Source organism: Excalfactoria chinensis, chromosome 12 (assembly GCF_039878825.1).
Source record: "Excalfactoria chinensis isolate bCotChi1 chromosome 12, bCotChi1.hap2, whole genome shotgun sequence".
Lineage (NCBI taxonomy): Eukaryota > Metazoa > Chordata > Aves > Galliformes > Phasianidae > Excalfactoria > Excalfactoria chinensis.
In genome coordinates this window covers 10,120,759-10,137,952 of record NC_092836.1, presented here as the reverse complement: position 1 = coordinate 10,137,952, position 17,194 = coordinate 10,120,759, and the positions used below count along the sequence as shown (strand labels likewise).

General features: G+C 53.6%; 1 protein-coding gene across 3 annotated transcripts in view; it reads left to right on the top strand.

Annotated features, from left to right (window-relative positions):
* PLXNA1 (plexin A1) overlaps nt 1-17,194 on the top strand; it is a 92,239-nt gene that overhangs the window by 48,548 nt on the left and 26,497 nt on the right. For all 3 annotated transcript variants that reach the window (XM_072347837.1, XM_072347839.1, XM_072347836.1), the window contains 6 exons: nt 1,545-1,659; nt 7,148-7,348; nt 13,771-13,867; nt 14,009-14,199; nt 16,690-16,841; nt 16,997-17,117. In XM_072347837.1, coding sequence (XP_072203938.1) covers nt 1,545-1,659; nt 7,148-7,348; nt 13,771-13,867; nt 14,009-14,199; nt 16,690-16,841; nt 16,997-17,117 — 877 coding nt within the window. The remainder of the gene's footprint in view (nt 1-1,544; nt 1,660-7,147; nt 7,349-13,770; nt 13,868-14,008; nt 14,200-16,689; nt 16,842-16,996; nt 17,118-17,194) is intronic.

The following is a 17,194-nucleotide window of genomic DNA, read 5'->3' as shown; positions in this document are numbered from 1 at the left end:
GTCCCACAGCAGCACACCCCTGCCCCATCCCAGCTAGCTGCTCACCCTGTGGCCTCTGTTTAAAAGGGGTCTTGGGCTTCAGTTGCTGCTCGGTTATTCTCCTGTTGGACTGCTGGGTTAGAATTAGCAGAGAGCTGGGAGTCATAGCAAGGTGAGCAGGGTGACGTAGGGTAGGAGAGAATTGAAGAATGAATGGTTTGGGGTGGAAGGGCGGACATCTCCCACTGGACCAGGGTGGGCTGGTGCTGGGGTTTAGCCATGTGCCTGGCACCAGGTGCTTTGCAGAAGCTTTGACTGATGGGTTGTGTGCTCTGGTGCAGGCTGTACATAGAGCAAAAATGCTGTGTGGTGAGATGTACGTGGTGAACTTACTGATAGTGGCTCTTGATGTCCTTATGGTGAATGGAAAGCTGAGGTAGGGTGTGAGAATTGTCTGCAAGGACATGAGCCTTAAAGGCAGAGCTGGGCATCAGGGGTGAGCTTGGAGGAGGAGGTCCTGCGTGATGTGTCCTCACAGGATACTGTGGGTGCAGGAGCTGTGCCATTAACAAGTGAGGGGGACAGGGGATGGGGTGGGGTGTGCAGAGGTCAGATGGCAAAGGAGAACCTTGGGTGGAACGAGCAGGCATGATGTGCCCTTGTCCTGGCAGAACGGGGCTGGACCAGGCTCTTAACCTGGGATCTGTGGGGTGTCTCACACAGAGCAGACCCTGCGGCTAGAAGACCCCTGCTGCCTGTACCTCCTCCTCTTCTGAATGGCCCCTTGGTGCCTGCTGTGCTTCCACCAGGGTTAACCCCTGTGTACTCTGCCTTGCTGCCTCCACTCCTGCACTTCCCTGCCCACTGGCCATGGGGGATGAGGGCAGGAGAAATCCCTGTGCTTCATTTGTGCCCCCATCCTGCACAACCCCATCCATCAAAGCAGCCGGAGCTGGGAGGCCAAGGCTGTGCTTTTAAGTCAAATCTCTGCAGCTGAAATAAAAAATCGCATATATTTGCATAAGGAGCATCTCAATTAGCATATTTGTGGGTAAAGCTAAAAGGGCTGTTCATTTGGAAGTGAAAATGTGAGCGAAACATGGAAATGACTTCCAGCCCCCTTTGCAAGCAGCTTAATTAAATATTTCCTTAGTGTGTGTGCGTGGATTTAGGAAGCTATTGCTATACATGCAGCGGGGTGTGAAACCCCCAGGCAGGGTGCTGTGGCCCTGCATGGTGTGCACAGTGTGCATTCAGGCACTGCCACAGCTGCCCTGGGTGGTTGTGGGTGCCCCATCCCTGGAGGTGTTTGAGGCCAGGTTGGAGGCAGCTTGAGCTGGTGCCTGGTTGGCAGCTCTGCCCGTGGCAGGGGGGTGGAACTACATAGTCTTTGAAGTCACTTCCAACCGAAGCCATTCTATGATTGATGGGGGGGAGGGGAGAGAGGCTTATTGCTGCTGCTTAGCCCCCAGGCAGATGCAGAACCAGCTGTCGTGGGGCACTGACCTAAAAGTGATGCCCTTTACTGTACTTACCTAATGCTGCCTGCTCTGCTCTCTTTGCAGCTGCCTGTCCTGCGTGAACGGCTCCTTCCCCTGCCACTGGTGCAAGTACCGCCACATCTGCACCCATAACGCCGCTGACTGCTCCTTCCTGGAAGGTCGTGTCAAGCTCTCTGAGGTAAGGCAGTGTGAGCCAGCTCTGCTCTGCTCTCCCTGGCCTGCAGGGAAGGGTTTAGCAGATGAAAAGCCTTTGAAACCCTGTGCAAGCTGTGTCCGGAGTTCTGGGCTTCTCTGGGAATCAAGGAAGGAGTGTGGGGGAAGGGCTGTGTGAGCTGAGCAGTGCTGTGCAGGAGCTGTTTGGGAATCTGGGCTAAGTCAGGAGGCACAAAAGGCTGAATCAAGACAGAAGCAAAGGCAGAGATGCTTAAGCATTTCCTTTGATGTTTCTGAAGGGAGCAAGCTTGAACTGTCACTGCAGAACAGCTTGTTTTCAGAGAGAGGAAGGCTTAAAGCCGTAAAACAAACCATTTCGTTGCACATCACATGTTCTTCCTCTGTAATACTTTGCTAAGAACCATGTTTTGTGGGGGCTTATCCTGTGTGGGATCCATGCCACCAACCAGGGAAATAAATCACTCTTGGCATCTGCAGGAGAGCTGTGCTTCTGCACCCTGCCCCGCATCACAGTTTGAGTTCTGAAGGGAGAGGTCTGGGGAAGAGAATCCTGTGCCTGGAAGGTAGCTGTGGTGATCTGTCTCTTGTAATTTGTGCTTTGTGAGGTCTCCCTTTTCACTCAGGCTCTTGGGTCCCCTTTGATTCAGGGTTGTCGTCCTCTCTTTGTCCCTGTGCCTCAGTGCTGGGCTCAGGGCATGCATGGAGTTAGATGGAGCTGTCTGGCTGTGGTGCCCTCAGCCCTATTACTCACTTCCCTCTTGCTTTGCCTCTCTCCCTCCTGCCTTCCTGGCTGCTCCAGGCTCCTCACTGGTGCGGGTCAACCTCCCACCAAGGAACAATCAATTTTTCCCCTTCTTTCTTCCTCCCTCTTCCATCATTTGAGTAGCTTGGGCCTTCCAGCAGAGGTTGGGCTATTACTTAGCCAGAGCCCCTCTGCAAGCAGCACAATGGCTTTGGTACTGGGGACAGGATGGATGAAGCAGCACCTTCACACATCTTCTTTCCAGCACTTGAAGGAAGCTTACAGGCAGGAGTGGGACCAACCTGTTACAGTCTGATAGTGACAGGACAAGGGGGAATAGCTATAAACTAAAAGAGAGGTGTTTTACGTTAGATGTTAGGAAGAAATCCTGTACTTAGGGTGGTCAGGCACTGCCTATAGCTGTGGGTGCTTCACTCCTGAAGGCGTTCGAGGCCAGGCTAGATGGGGCCACCAGCAGCCTCAGCTGGTGGGGGGGAGCCAGGTCACAGCAGAGGGGTCAGAATGAGATGATCTTAAGGCTCCCTTCCAATCTAAGCCATTCTTTTGCCATATGATTCTTCCCTGTTCCCTGTGGAAAGCCAGACCTCCTGGTTTTACTGCTTCTCTGTGAGGAGCTGCTGGATCTTCAGGTGACATTTGGGAGCCTGCACGCAGGTGTGCTTGGGTCTCTACTTGGGGTCTCCAAGTTGTGCACCTCTGTGGTGTTCAGGACTGAAGGGTATGGATGGACAACCAGAGGTTGGTGGCAGACTGGAGGATGGGGCTGTGTTGGATCTCATCAGCATCGTTACTGTGAGCATGGAGCTGAGCAAAACCTGCTTAGAGCCAAGTGCATCTGGAGAGCTGGAAAAGCCCAAGCATTGCTCTCGCGTGTGGGTAGGTGGGGTTGGCACTTGCTATTTCAGCACAGCAACAAGCAAATGGCGGAAATGAGATGCTGCTTGTCACCCAAAAAGGGTGTCATTGCATGGGATTTGCTGTGGCCCCACCAACAGTGCTTTTCATGCTTGTCCCCTTGAAATTCCCAAGATGAGAGAGCAGTGATGACTTTCTGCTGGCCCTTCCATCACGAATGACCGAACTCCACTTCTCTCCTGTGATGATCCGAGCACAAGGAGGCTGCATCTTGCTTGTTGATGCTCAAGTGTGTTTCACACAGCATGCATCACGCATAGGCCAGAACCAGCCCAGCTCAGCGACCCACACAAAGGGGAATTATGTAATGTGAGAAGATAAAAAAAAGCTGTTATCTCTCAGCTTGTACCCTGAAGAAATCTGGTGAGGGTTCAGCCTGTCCTTGAGGTCGCCTTCCCAGCCAGCTCTGTGCTCCTGCAAACAGGATGCTCAACACTGGCAGTTCCCAGCAGCTCTGGTGTGTGTGGTGATGGGCAGCTGCTGGGACTTTCCCCCTGTCCCTTCCAGGCAAACCCAAAAGCAACCAGTAATTTCCCCATCATGTTGTCTTTGGGATGCGTGCACCTTTCCCAGGGGACAGCAGTTGTGCCACTTCCGGACGTAGGCAGGCTGTGCCCCCGCAGACCTCATGGTCACTCTGGGGTCTGGAGCAACGCCTGCCTTGAGGTTTGGAAAGCCTGGCTCTGCTTGTTTGCACTTTGGTGTGGCTTCAGCAGTTCCTGGCAGGGCACCCTCAGACCGGCTGCAGCTGTGGGCTGTGTGTTGGTGCTGGGATCAGAAATCTGCCTTTTTCCCCTGGTAGGGGTGACCTGGTGCCAGACCATGGCAATGCTGAACAAATTAAGGGCAGCTGTTCAGCCCGATGCTCTCTGTGGGAGGATGTTTGACTCTCAGTTATTTTAGGTAAGATCTGGTCTGTCTGCAGTTTGTTTGGCAGGAGTATGGTAGGTACTGGTCAGAAAAGGCATGGAAGTCTGCCCACACCAGGGCTTAACTCAGCATCTGCCACTTCCCACTGGCGCCCAAACTACAGCGATGTCATTCATTTCTTTCTGAGTGTTGTAGAGGAAAAGGCCAACAGCAACCCGGTGCATTGCCCTGGGGTGTTACATTGAAAGCATGGGGTGCCTGGGCTCTGTTGTGGGGCACTCAGGGAGGAGCTGGGTGTGGGTAGGAGTCGCTGTGCACATCGATGTGTCTGGGATTGGCAGCAGCAGGAGGGATGTCCCTGCCTGCCGGCTACGGTGGCTTTAAGCCCTCAGCTCTGGAGCCTTTGATTACTTCGCATTCCCGGAGATCCTCATTCTCTGCGGCTTTCTCTGGGGGTGAAGCAGTGGGAAGGGAGGGTGGATAATGCAGCAGTGGCTGCTCTCTGCTTGTCCCCACTTGCAGAGCACGGTGGTGGCTGTGGGTGTGAGCAGCAATGGAAAAGGAATTCTCCTTTCCCAAAACGCTGTTCTCTGAGACATTCCCTGGTGTCTGCCAATGCACAGCTACTGTGTAGGGTGAAAGCCTTGCAGCAGGTGGGGACCAGGTGTGTTTGCTGAGTCTAAGCACATTCTGCTTGTGCTTGTTCTTCATTCCCATGACTGATGGAAATGGTTGAGACCAGGAGGACTTCTTGAGGGACTCTGAAAGCCTCCAAGGAAATGGTGCTTTGATTTGGCTGGGATGAAGTCTGGCCCTCTGGGTGCTGTGGCAGCTGGTGCAGAAGCAATGTTGGCAAATAACTCACCCAGTCCTTAGGTACCTAAGGAAGCTGGTGCCCAAGGCAGGTAGAACATGTCCTGCCTCATGGCTTACCCAGCCATTGTCACCAGGGACTTGGGCAGGTTGAAGCCAGCCCCATCGTGCCTTTATCCCCATAACTGTTGATACAGCTGTGCAGCTTGAGCTGGGAGCTGCCTGAGGAACCCAAACTGCAGCATTTGCAGTGTGACTCTGCCTCTTAGCTCTCCAAGCAAACTTAGGCACCTTTGTGATGTTCTCATCCTGCTAGTAAAATAGCTTTAATTGGAGAAACTGAATTGCATAGTGTCTGGGAGGGTGGGAGAGGACATCTTGCTTTGCTCCTCATCCCATAAGTTTATACATCCTTTGAGCAGAGTGTCTGTTAACTGCAGGAAAGCAAGCCATGGGGACTGGACAAAGCTATTCCAAGGGCCTTAAGTGACGGGCAGAGTTCCATCAGCTGTTTGCATGACTCGTAGGGGAAGTGAGCTGTCCAAGTGCCCCCACCCCTCCTGCCACCCTGAGGGCCATGCAGCTCTGCCCCAGCACCCACCAGCACCAGGTGCTTCCTGTTTGGGAGCCAGCTGAAATTTTTGCTGGATGAGACAGTTCTGGCGGCAGATGCAGAACATGTGATGTCATGGGGGGGACTCAGCTCCAGCTCAAACCAAGAGTCAGCAAATCAGCCCCGTCTTTGTGCATACATGGGGAGAGGGATGCCTGTGCCTGCTACACCTCTTGGGTTTGCTGGTCTCCTAGGATCTTGTAAGCATCCATGGTGAGCCCAGTTGGGTGGATAAAGTGCTTGCTGCCCTGGCTGAACTGAAAGCATCAGTGGTGATGGTTAAAATGAGGAAGAGGCAGCACTGAGAGCAACCATCACTGTGCTGAGGGTCCCCAGCCCGGCCCTACTTTCCTCTGTTTCTGCATGTTTTGGGGGCAGATAGGTTCTTCCCTTAAAAACTGTGCTTTTGGGGAATGCAGGCTTGAGAAGAGTGGGAAATTGGAGAAGCAAGATAAGCTGGAGTTTTCTGTTAATATTTGCTAAATGAAACAACTTTTAAAACCTCTCATCAGCATTTCAAAGTCAGGCTGATCGCTGCCTGTGGGATAAAGCCTGGGGCTGTATGAGGTCTGGCCCAGCACTGTGCCGACGGCTGGGGCTGGAGCTGCCCTGCAGCAGGACTGCATCGCTCCCCTGGCAGCAGCAGTCTTTAGTTCTAGACAAGCTCATTTCAACACACGGAATTCCCCTTCGCTGTTATTTTGGGCCAACGCTTCCAGGAGTCGAGACCCCCGGCAGGTTCTGCAAAGCCGGCGTGGGATTGCATCAGGCTGTTATTACCCAAGTGGCATCCGTCGGGGATGCCGAGCTGTTTTGCTGCCTGAGCTCATTTATTTTTGCTCCCTCCCGTTCCCCTGTGCTCTGCACACACAGCTCCCCTGGAGCAGCTGGGCGCCAGTGGCTATTAAAAGCTGCATGGGGATCCCCAGGGAGTGGGGGGTTGTCAGCGGGAGCCTTCCTCCCAGCTTGGACTCATTGGTGCCCCTCTGGAGCCACTGCTTTTAGGCACCCTGCCATCAGGCTATGTTGGGTGAAGCTGCTTTGAGCTGGCCACAGAAATAGCAAAATTCAGTGCGGCACCATGGAGTCATGTTGCAGAGGGACAAAAGGAGTAAAAGGCTTTTCTGTCTGTTTGTGGACAAAGGGGATTGGAAGTCATGTGAAGCTGGAGAGTGCAGCCTGATAGGGTGCAGCCCAGTGGGCCTTAACTCTGAAGCCTATTGACCTCAATGATGGCAGAAGAGCACATCTTGTTGGAGTCATTGTGCCCAAACATAGAGCTGATACTTAGCTGTCTCAGTCCCAGGTGCTATAGCTGCTCCCTTCCCTGCCTCCCACAGCCAGGATTAACCTGTAACTTGGAAAACAGCCATTTCCCCTGCCCTGAGGTTCACTTCTGGTTTTCTCCATTCAGAGCTTTGCTCAGAGCATCCCTAAGATGATAAGGTGTGCTCAGGGTGGCCGGGCCTGGTTTCCTTGCTCTGCTCTGATTCATCACTGCCCTTGCTCTCCTTGCAGGACTGCCCACAGATCCTGCCCTCCACCCAGATCTACATCCCAGTAGGTGTGGTGAAGCCCATCACCCTGACAGCCAAGAATCTGCCTCAGCCGCAGTCCGGACAGCGCAACTATGAGTGCATCTTCCACATCCCTGGCAGCACCACCCGTGTCACCGCTCTGCGCTTCAACAGCACCAGCATCCAGTGCCAGAACACCTCGGTGAGTGCTCTGTGGTGTGAGATCATGCAGCATTTCTCTGCCCAGTGCATGCTTCATTTGCAGGCTGTTTGTTCTTGCCTGCTGCGTGGCCAGGTGTAATTTCTCTGGTGCAGGTGATGGAGATTTTGAGACTTGGGGGTGGGTTGGGGGGTGGTTCCCAGCTTGTGCTCTCTACTGCCCTGCACCCAGGTGCACAGGGAGGATGCTGTGTGGGGTTGTTCCGGATGGGATCAATACTCCTACTGCCCCAAGAGACTCGCCAGGATTTGGGAGCACTTCCAAGGAAACTCACTTTTGGAAGCTGAGGAAAGTTGCCTGGGCCAGGGCCAGCTGGCCTGGTTGTGTCAGAGCCACGCTTCCCTCCCCCCTGCCTCCCTGACCTCAGAATCCAGCCAACACCTTCTCCACATCCCGCTTTATGTTTATTCCTCCCACTCGTTCTGTCCCTAAGCGAGATGAGGTTTTGCAGCTGTGTGAGTATACCCCTGCTGCGTGGCCATCCCACATGAGGAGCACCAAGTCCCTGGACAGACAGACCCAGGGTATTAATATCTGTATATAATATAGGGAGATGGCACTGCCTAGCTACAGGAATGCCTTGCTGGGCTCAGCGTGGACCTTTCTTCATCTGCATGGAGCCAGCCCCTCCCTTATTCTGATTTAATCCTTTTAAAATTTGTTTTCAATCATATGCGCTGTGAAAGCTCATTTGCAACCTAACACCAGCACCAGTCCCTGCTCCCCCATGCTTCAGTGGCACGGTGACATTTAGAAGCTGTTGGAGTAGCCTCCATGGGATGCAGCGTTTGGGCACAAGGAGCATCCTGAGCCCACTTCTGCTTACCCTGTGCAGTAACACTGGGACTGCTGTGCTGCCAGAGCTCCTGCTGTGTCTCATGCAGTTTGATAGGAGCAGAAGCGCTCACTGTCCTGAGCTGCAGGTGAAAATGATATCAGTGGGTCTGTGTTGATGGTGATCCTTTGCCACACAGAGCTTTCCCCAGACACCATTTCAGCTATCGTCAGAGATCGGGCACAGCTCAGTGCTCGTGACTACAGGGCTCATGTGGCCTGCTCCCTGGGCTGGGTGTCTGACCCAAAAATTGCCCCAGATTAGAAGGAAATGGCTGGAAAACAAGCTAGCAGCAATGCAGGCTGCACGGGCATGAGATAGGCTTTGCAGCACTGGAGTGTGAGGCAGGAGGCTTTGTTTGCAGGCACAGGGCAGCTTCGCAGAAGGAGGAAAAATGTTCTGGCTTGAAAGAAACTGTCTTTCTTCCTTTCAGGGTCTGCTTGCCTGCTTTAACGTGTGAGGGCATTTAGCCAGGCTGCTTTATGTTGTGCGTGATTCAAATTCACACTTCTGTGAAGCTCGTCTCCTCCCTGTCTTTTTTGCAGTCCATCTGGCTCGCTGATGGCACGTCACTCTGCATGCAGTCACCCAGCACTGACCCGGGGCTCTATTGCCACCAGACTGGGGGGCTCTGCGGGCTCATGTCCCTTGGATCCATTCCTTGGGTTGGATTTGGGTCTTTCCTGGTGCAGAGGGCACTGGGGATTGGAGAACTGGCGGAGCAGTGAAATCCTCCCAGCAGTGGAGCAGAGGAATTGATGCCCTCCATTCAGGAAGGCTTTCAGAGGACTTTGTTTCCTCGAGTTCAATGGGATCTAAACAAGAGGTTAATTACTTTGCTGAATTAGGGATGTTTTCCTGAATTGCAGATGAATGGGAAGGATAATAAGTCAAGTCCACTTAAAAGTCTTTGTCTTTTGTTTAGTTTTAGTGCTTGTCAAACTCCAGTGACTTTTTGGCACCTTGAAGAAAGGACATCTTTGTTAAATATTCAACAGTCCATTCATTAAGGTTTGAGTGCTGACTATAAACATCATGTGAGACACCCAATAGATCTGCAGCAGGCTCTAGGGAGAGCAGGCTCGGTGTTCCCCATACATCCCAGGTCAAAAAGTGAGCAGAGAAACCCCTTTTGTGCCTCCTCACTGCAGTCCTTTCTCCTCTTCAATAGGAAGGCAGCCCTGAGGGTTTTCTGCAGGCATTGTAAAGAGGCAAAAAAAGAAAAATGTGGCTTAAGACACTAAATTCTTTGCCCGTTCAGTAGTTTTTTGTTAGTTGGGTGGTACATGGATGTGGCTTAGCGGGCAGTATGGGTGGTAGGCAAACAGTTGGACTGGATGGTCTTAGAGGTCTTGTCCAACTGTAATGATTCTGGAGGCAGACTCTGAGGTTTACTTCCATGCAGTGGAGCATGGGTAGATGGTCACCTGCATCCCTTGCTTTGTGCTGCTAAATTTCAAGGTCTGTGCAGTCCCTACCTCTGCTCATTCTTTCCCAAGAAAACACCCCAAGAGCTGCTTGTTCTCTTTAAATGTAAAAATAGGAAGAGCCTTCATCTCCCTTCCATGAGCATATGAGTGTTGTCTCAGCACTTTAAATTAAGCCTCACGCCTCAATTATTTCCCTTTGCCTTTAACAAAAGCCCCACGTGGCCATGAGCAGCTGTGTCAACTCTGGGTCTCCCTTTTGGCTCCTTCCTCTCAATCCCCCTGGCACGCGTCACCCACGCGTCAGCTGCGGCCCCTGCTGTCACCCCTCTGTCACCCTGCTGTCACCCCCGTGTGCAGATGTGGGTCGGGACCTTCACCCCAGCGCTGCGTGGGCTGCAGGCAGTGACCTCTGCTGTCCCTGTCCCCATGATGAAGTGCCATAGCCTTGTGAAGCATCCTGCCCCCCACCACCAATGGGAGGAACGTGTTTGTGGTACACGGCACTGCTTGGCCCCTATGGGTGCCATGGGATGGATGTGAGCGAGGCAAGCGAGACCCAGCGGGTTGATGCTTTCTTCTTGTTGTTAGATGTTGGTTTATTCCCAACGTCTCAGGTTCTTCTTGCTGAATTCCAGGCAGGATGAATCCAGGTGTGCGATGGAGGGAAGGGAAGGATGAGATGGATGTGAAAAGAACAAAAGGAGATCGAGAATCAGAGGGCAAGCGTTGCCGTCAAGTTTTGCTGTTGTGTGGCTGACAGTATTTTCCCAAGCTTGTGGTGTATTTATAGAGGAACATAAATCATGCACACATGCCCTGCTCGAGCACCGTGCACCTCCAGTGTGTGTATCTCTAATTAAGCAGCCATGGAGAGGGAAACGGGACTGGAGCCCACAACCCCAGAACCATTCACCAACAAAGCCGTGCGCTCTGTCCTAGTGCTGCCTGCATTTATCTTTCCTGCAGCAGTGTTTAAAGTGAAAAGGGAGTATCAGGAGAGTTTGATAGGATCCAATTAAATTCCAGCAGATAAAATAATGATGAATTGCAGTTGAGCCCTGGCGAGACACGATGTACATTACTGCCGTCCCCGTAGTGAGGGGAAGGAGTTGAGGTCATCAACTACAGAAAAATAGGACACAGCTGCAGCCGAGCGTCTCTTCCAGAAACACAGCCCAGGGGAATGGTGCTGGAGAGAGGGAGGGGAGGGTCCTGTTGGGTGGAGGGAGGTTGGGATGTGCAGGTTTGCTCAGGGTGGGCAGAGGAATGACCCCTGCAGTGCCTTCCTTGGGGATCCCTGCTGGCTCCTGCGTGGGCAGGGGGCTTCCCAGGAGCAAATGTGGGAGCTGCAGCAGGAGAGAAGCGGGTTGGGGATGGGCATGGGAGGCAGAGCTGCGCATGGTTGTTGGCTGTTTCTTGGGAGGATGCCTGAGATACTCTACAGAAAGGCTTGGCGAGGAGTCCTCTGGCCTGAGTCACTTCCCTACAGCAGGAGACCTTACTGGGAAGAGCTGCATCCAGGCTTGTCTAGTGGGCCCCTGCAGAGTGGCAGCAGAGCACTGATCTGGGCAAGGTGAGGAGCCAATGAGCTCCATCCCACCACTGATTCACTCCATGCCATGCATTCTCCTGTCCCTTCTGCAGGCACCATAGCACGTGAACATGCTTTTCCCTTTCAGTATGCACTGTTTGCTCTCCAGACAGTGCCTGTTTATTGCTTGCAAAGCAAAGTAACTCAACTCGGTGCTGGCAGCACATCTATGAAGCAGAACGCATTGTGGCTGTGAGGCTGCCGTGTGCCACCAGCCCTGGCCTCCTGCATGCAACTCATTGCGGATTGCTGCTGGCCGCAGACATTGCTTACCCAGGAAGTTAATAACTGTTAAGTGCTTAATGGATGTTTGGAAATGTTAGCTGGAGGTGAGGAGGAGCCTATGGGACAGTGCCTGCACAGAGCTTACTTTGTACAGCAAAGGGTACCCAGGATGCCAGGAGGGTGCTGGAGCTCTGGAGTGACCTTTTGCCAAGTGTGAATGCAAACATTCCAGTGCCTAAGAGGGTTAACATACTTATGGGTATGAAGAGGCACAGGGGAGTGAGAGCAGCAGGGTGTTTTTGGCCTTGCTATCAACACGTGGCCCCAGCCCTGGCTGCTCACCATTCTGTTGCTCCCTACCCCAAGACCAGGGGGGCTGCTTGTGCCCTTTGTGACTTTCTCAAGCTTTGGCGCTCCTTCTGAAGCAATCCCAACATGGGTCTGTAGGGAGTGAGTGCTGGGGAGTTGAGGTGGATACCAGGTTTGCTGCTCCAAGTGTGGCATGCTCAGCGCAATGGTGTTCTTCTTATTGAGATGGATGGCATCTCTTGTGCATGTTCCTTCTTTGCAAACCTGTTTCAGGGCTGGTGCATAAAGAGTTAACTCTCTCCCTCCCTCTCCTCCTATTCTTCTTCCTCCACCCTCCTACCCACCTCCCAGAAGAACTAATTTCCAAAAGCAGCCGGGGCAGAGAGATGCAAATAAGTGTTTTGGACAGCTGCAGGCTGGATGCCTTCCCGAGATGCCAGGGCCCCAAATGAGACATGTCAGAGTACAAATTGAAAATGCCAATTTCACTTACGCTGCCACGTGGCTCGTCACAGCAAAACTCTGCTCCAGTGCCGCTGTGTCCCTCCCTGGCACGTGCTGCATTGTGCTGCAGGGACGGTCCCATTGCTGCTGTGGGTCTGGCTCCTGGCCTCAGTCTGGCCTGGGATGTATGGCTGGTTGAGAGTGTGGGTGAAGGATGAAGGAAGGTGGAGGGATGTGGGCTCACTGCCCTGTTCTGGCTCCATTTTCTTAAGCTTGGACATGGAGCGTTGCTGAGATATTCTGTGGTTCCATGGCTGATTTGGAACTTGATGGGGCTGCCTTGTAGAGAGGTGATGGTGGACTTAGGAAAGGGATGAGATTGCATTTGGGTGTTTTGTGCCTTAAAACCACTGTGTACATCTGATCAGTGGCATCTGTGCTACCCAGACGTGCATTTTTGGGCTCTTTCAGCCTGGCCCCTGGGTGTAGGACCATTAGCCAAAAGCAGTGGATCATAGAATTATTAAGGTTGGAAAAGACCTCTAAGATCATCTAGTCCAGCCATCCATCTACCAATATTACCCACTAACTGTGTCCCTAAGTACCACATCTCCATGTTCCTTGAACACCTGCAGGAATATGCAACCTGGAACAGGAGGTGGCTTCTTGGTTGTATGTTGTGGGGTCAGAGGGGCTGAGGGGTGGGTACATTACTGTAGTCACATCTGTGGGCACCATGTCATCATGGCTTCAGTCCTAGGGATGCTCCTGAGGCCCAGAAGGCTGCTTGCCAACAAGGGGAAGACCAGGATTGCAGAGAATGGAGGTGGTGTGGCCGCGTCCAGCCTGCAGCTTGGGCAAGCTGCTGCCCGAGCATCCACAGCTCCTAACAAACTCCAGCAAGCCATGAATCATTCATTTAATCTCTCCTGACACGCCTGTCATTTTCTCCAGAGAGGAGCGGGGAATCTCTTGCCGAAGGAGGTCATTAGCTGTCAGGGACGGTTCCGACTGCCTTCCTGTCTCCGTATCGATTAAAGCTCTCCGCCTGCGTGCCGGGGCTGTGCGGGGAATATTGATGGGGCTGCCGGGGCTGCGACTCAGATTTCGAAGCAAGGGAGAGTGGGGTTGGGTGGGAGGAGGCACCAGGCTGGGAGCTGAGCTCTGTGCAGCAGCAGGGATCCAGCTCCATCCCTGTGCTAGGCTGGCAGTGCTGGTCCTGGAACGTGGGGAAGGTTGCAGCCCCCCTGTTCCTGGTGTAGAGAAGGGGGTGTGTGTGTTTCAGGTGTTATCTATTTCAGCCTCTTCAGCAGCAGCTTCAGACCTCTGGGTTAATGGGTTTTTGGTCTATTTAGAAACCCTCTATGTTGTTTATTTTTATGCCAGTCTTACCTTCTGTTTTGCCTATGCTGTGTCTGTTTGTTTGCTGTCAGAACTGTCCCTTTGTGGCCAGGCCAGTCTCTTGCAGGCTCCATCCCTCTCTTCTTGGTTGGTAGAGGACAGCCCCATAGCAGTGCCCTGCACATCCCTATGTGTATCCGTAATGGCCTCTTTCTGTCCCTTCCTGCAGTACTCCTACGAAGGAAACGACATCAGTGATCTGCCGGTCAACTTATCTGTGGTCTGGAATGGGAACTTCGTCATCGATAACCCCCAGAACATTCAGGGTAAGTGAGGGCTAGGGCTGGGGTGGGAAATCAGCCCCGTGCACCCCCAGCCTCCCCATCCCCTTTGTAGTGGAGATGGAGCCCACTAACATCTCAGGATTGTGGGGCTGCACTGACCCCGCTCTCCACCTGCTGTTGCAGCCCACCTGTACAAGTGCTCAGCCCTGCGGGAGAGCTGTGGGCTGTGCCTGAAGGCTGACCCACGCTTCGAGTGTGGCTGGTGCGTGTCGGAGAAGCGCTGCACGCTGCGGCAGCACTGCCTGGCCTACGAGAGCAGCTGGATGCACGCCAGCAGTGGTAACAGTCGCTGCACCGACCCCAAGATCACCAAGGTAGGGGGTGTGCGGGACTGGGATGTGGGGGTGCATCAGATATACTCTGTGCTTTGGGCTGAGAGTTTCTTGTCACTGTTTTGCTTTCCAAGGCTAAAATCCTCCCTCTGCAGCCCTCGTGCTTTTGGCTTTTTGTTCTCTGTCTGAGGTTCCCGCTGTTCATCCTGGGAAAGCCGTGGATCTGGGCTGCTCCTCCTCTTGTCACAGGGGCTGGTAGTTCATCATCCCCATCTCTGACAGCTTTTATGACCTTCCTTTCACAAGATTGCCCACATTAATGTTAACATGTCTGTCGGCTGGGCTCGAGGTGCTTTAGGAGGGATTGATGCGTAATTCCATGCAATCCGTTCTGTTTACCCACGGCTCGCAGGGTGAGCAGGCATTGCCGGTGTTAATTACTGGAGTCTTAGCATTGTATCTGATCTGTTTGGGTTTCTGTGTGTTATCTGATGAAAGCTGGAAACCAGAGCCCTGCCTTTCCCACTGCCCCCATGTCCCATGTGCATCCCTTTCCTGCAGGGGCAGGGTCTGCACTGAGCATGGGCCAGCCTGGTGCTAACAGCAATTAGACTGGGTGCTCTTTGTTGCTGCTAACGGCAAAGGTGGTGGTGGGGGGGTCCCTGTGACATCTCTTGCCTCAGGATGGCACTGAGCACCCATGAAGGCAACCAGGGCCACGAATCACCAGCATCCACGTACACACTGCAGTGGATGGTGTCTGGCTCGCAGCAGGCTCTCCATCGTTATGCAGTTTGGCACTAAATGCAGATGCAGCATAAGCGGATCTGTTAGCAGGTGGGCTTGACCTTGGTGCTGCTCTGTGCCCTGGGGCTGATGTGAGCAGGCGGTTGCTGCAGATTGTCAAAATGGTGCTCCTCCAGCAGCTGCTGCTGCTTTCTACAGCCCCTGTCCTGCATACGGGCTTGTGAGAATAAGGCATGGCTTGGGAGGAAAAGAGGAGCCCCCTTGTAGAGGTTTAAGAAGGATGTGGAGCCTCTTCCCAGCCCAGCAGGCTGGGGAGCAGGTGTGCTCATGGGTGGTGAAGCTGGGCTGGGAGGTGACCCCAATTCTTCACCATTGCTTAGTAGTGGGGACGAGCAGCTCTGCAAACTTGCACGGGCTCTGCTCGGTGTTGGCCGTGACCCTCAGAGTGGCGTCCCTTCCCCTGATTGTCCCCTTCCCATGCTGTCACCTGTGACCATTGAAGCCATTTACCTGTTGGGTTAAAAGGACCCTGTGAAACCAATTAGCAGAAGAGTGGTGTTTGCTGGGGCTGGGACACTGGAGTGGAAGGTTGGGGGCATTGCTCTGCCCTCCTTGCCAGCCCCAGCTCCCATGCGGCTTGTTTAGCTGTGACCTTCCTGTGCTGCGCCGTGAACGGAGTCACCTCTTTCCCGGGCTTGTTTCTCTCTGAACACGTGGCCCTTGTCAGGTTTGCAGGGAGGAGGAAGAATCTAACATGCTGGAGCAGCTTTTAACACTCATCTAAAAATACCAAACAAACAGCTGCTTATTGCCAGCCCCCCCCAGCAGAGCTCAATGTGTGGGCAAGAGCAGTCGTGATCACTTCCTGCAGCTCTGTAGTGAGCCCTGATCCTGGGACTGTGCTACTTTCAGGCACATAGCAGTGCCCAGAGCCTAAAAGGGTTTTGCCACTGTGTAAAGAAGGAACTGTGCCTGTCTTGGGCTTGCTCTGAGCTCTGGGGTGCTGGTGGAGCCCCACCACTGCCCTGGGATACATCCCCTGTCCCAGTGCAGGCATGCAGCCCTGCCATTTGTTCTGCTTAGCGCTGCAGGTGTGCACTGCTGTCAGATTGCCCCTCATCGCCTCGTTGGAGGCAGGCGGTGGACCCACACCTCTTTGTTCATTTGTCATCCCAACACCTTCTGTCAGGCCACACCTGTCCGCTTTATTGGGAATCATGCTGGTAAATGAGGCACGGCGCGAGGTGGAGGATCTTCAGCAGCCAGCCAGCTTGGCTGGGGTTTGGATGGCAGAGAGATGAGTAGGATCCATATTCTTCCTGTTCCCCTCTGTCTGCTGTGTTTGTGGTGAGAACTTGGTGGGGACAGTTCCTCATGTGAGAACAGACTGGGTGTGGGGACCTCATCCCTTGGTATGTGAGACCTTCCCAAAGGCAAACTCATGTGTTTCTGTGGTTGGCTGGGTCTGTCTTGTCTCCCTCCTTTCTGTGTCCTCATCTCCGATGTATTACCCGCTTCCATCTGCAGCAGGGTGTCCATGTCCACTGCTCCCATACATCTGGCACCTCCAGACTCATTCCTCAGGGGCCATGTGGACAATGCAGGCGTTTGGGAAGGCTGTCCTGCTCCATGCTCTGTGCACATACTCTGGCATTTGTCACAGCTGATCTGCTCCTCGGCAGGGAGCAGTGCGTGCTGATCCTGGTGCTACTCAGGCTGCAGCCAGCAGAGCGAGGCATCCCCTGCAGCCTGGTCCCTTGGCTGATGTGCTGTGCTGTTCTTTAGCTGTCACCTGAGACCGGCCCCAGGCAAGGAGGGACACGTCTGACCATCACCGGGGAGAACCTGGGCCTCAAGTTTGAAGATGTGCGCTGGGGTGTTCGAGTGGGCAAAGTGATGTGCATCCCCATTGAGAGCGAGTACATCAGCGCTGAGCAGTGAGTGTGGGCGAGAAGGGATTGCCTCGGTACACAGGGGTGGGGAGGTCAGGGCTCAAACACTGCCTCTGCCTGCAGATGATCAGTGGGAGCAAAGTCCAGGCTGGCAATGGTTGCAGTGGTGAGGGCTGGAGTTTCTTCCCTCTGTCTTTTAGGATCGTGTGTGAAATCGGAGATGCCAGCCCGAGCAAGGTCCACGATGCGCGGGTTGAAGTGTGTATCCGGGACTGCTCCCCCAACTACCGGGCCACGTCACCCAAGAGCTTCACCTTTGTGGTAAGCCTCAGTGTCACCTTGTGCACCAGGAACAGGACTGATGAGACATGTGGGTGGGGGGCCATGGGAGGAAGATG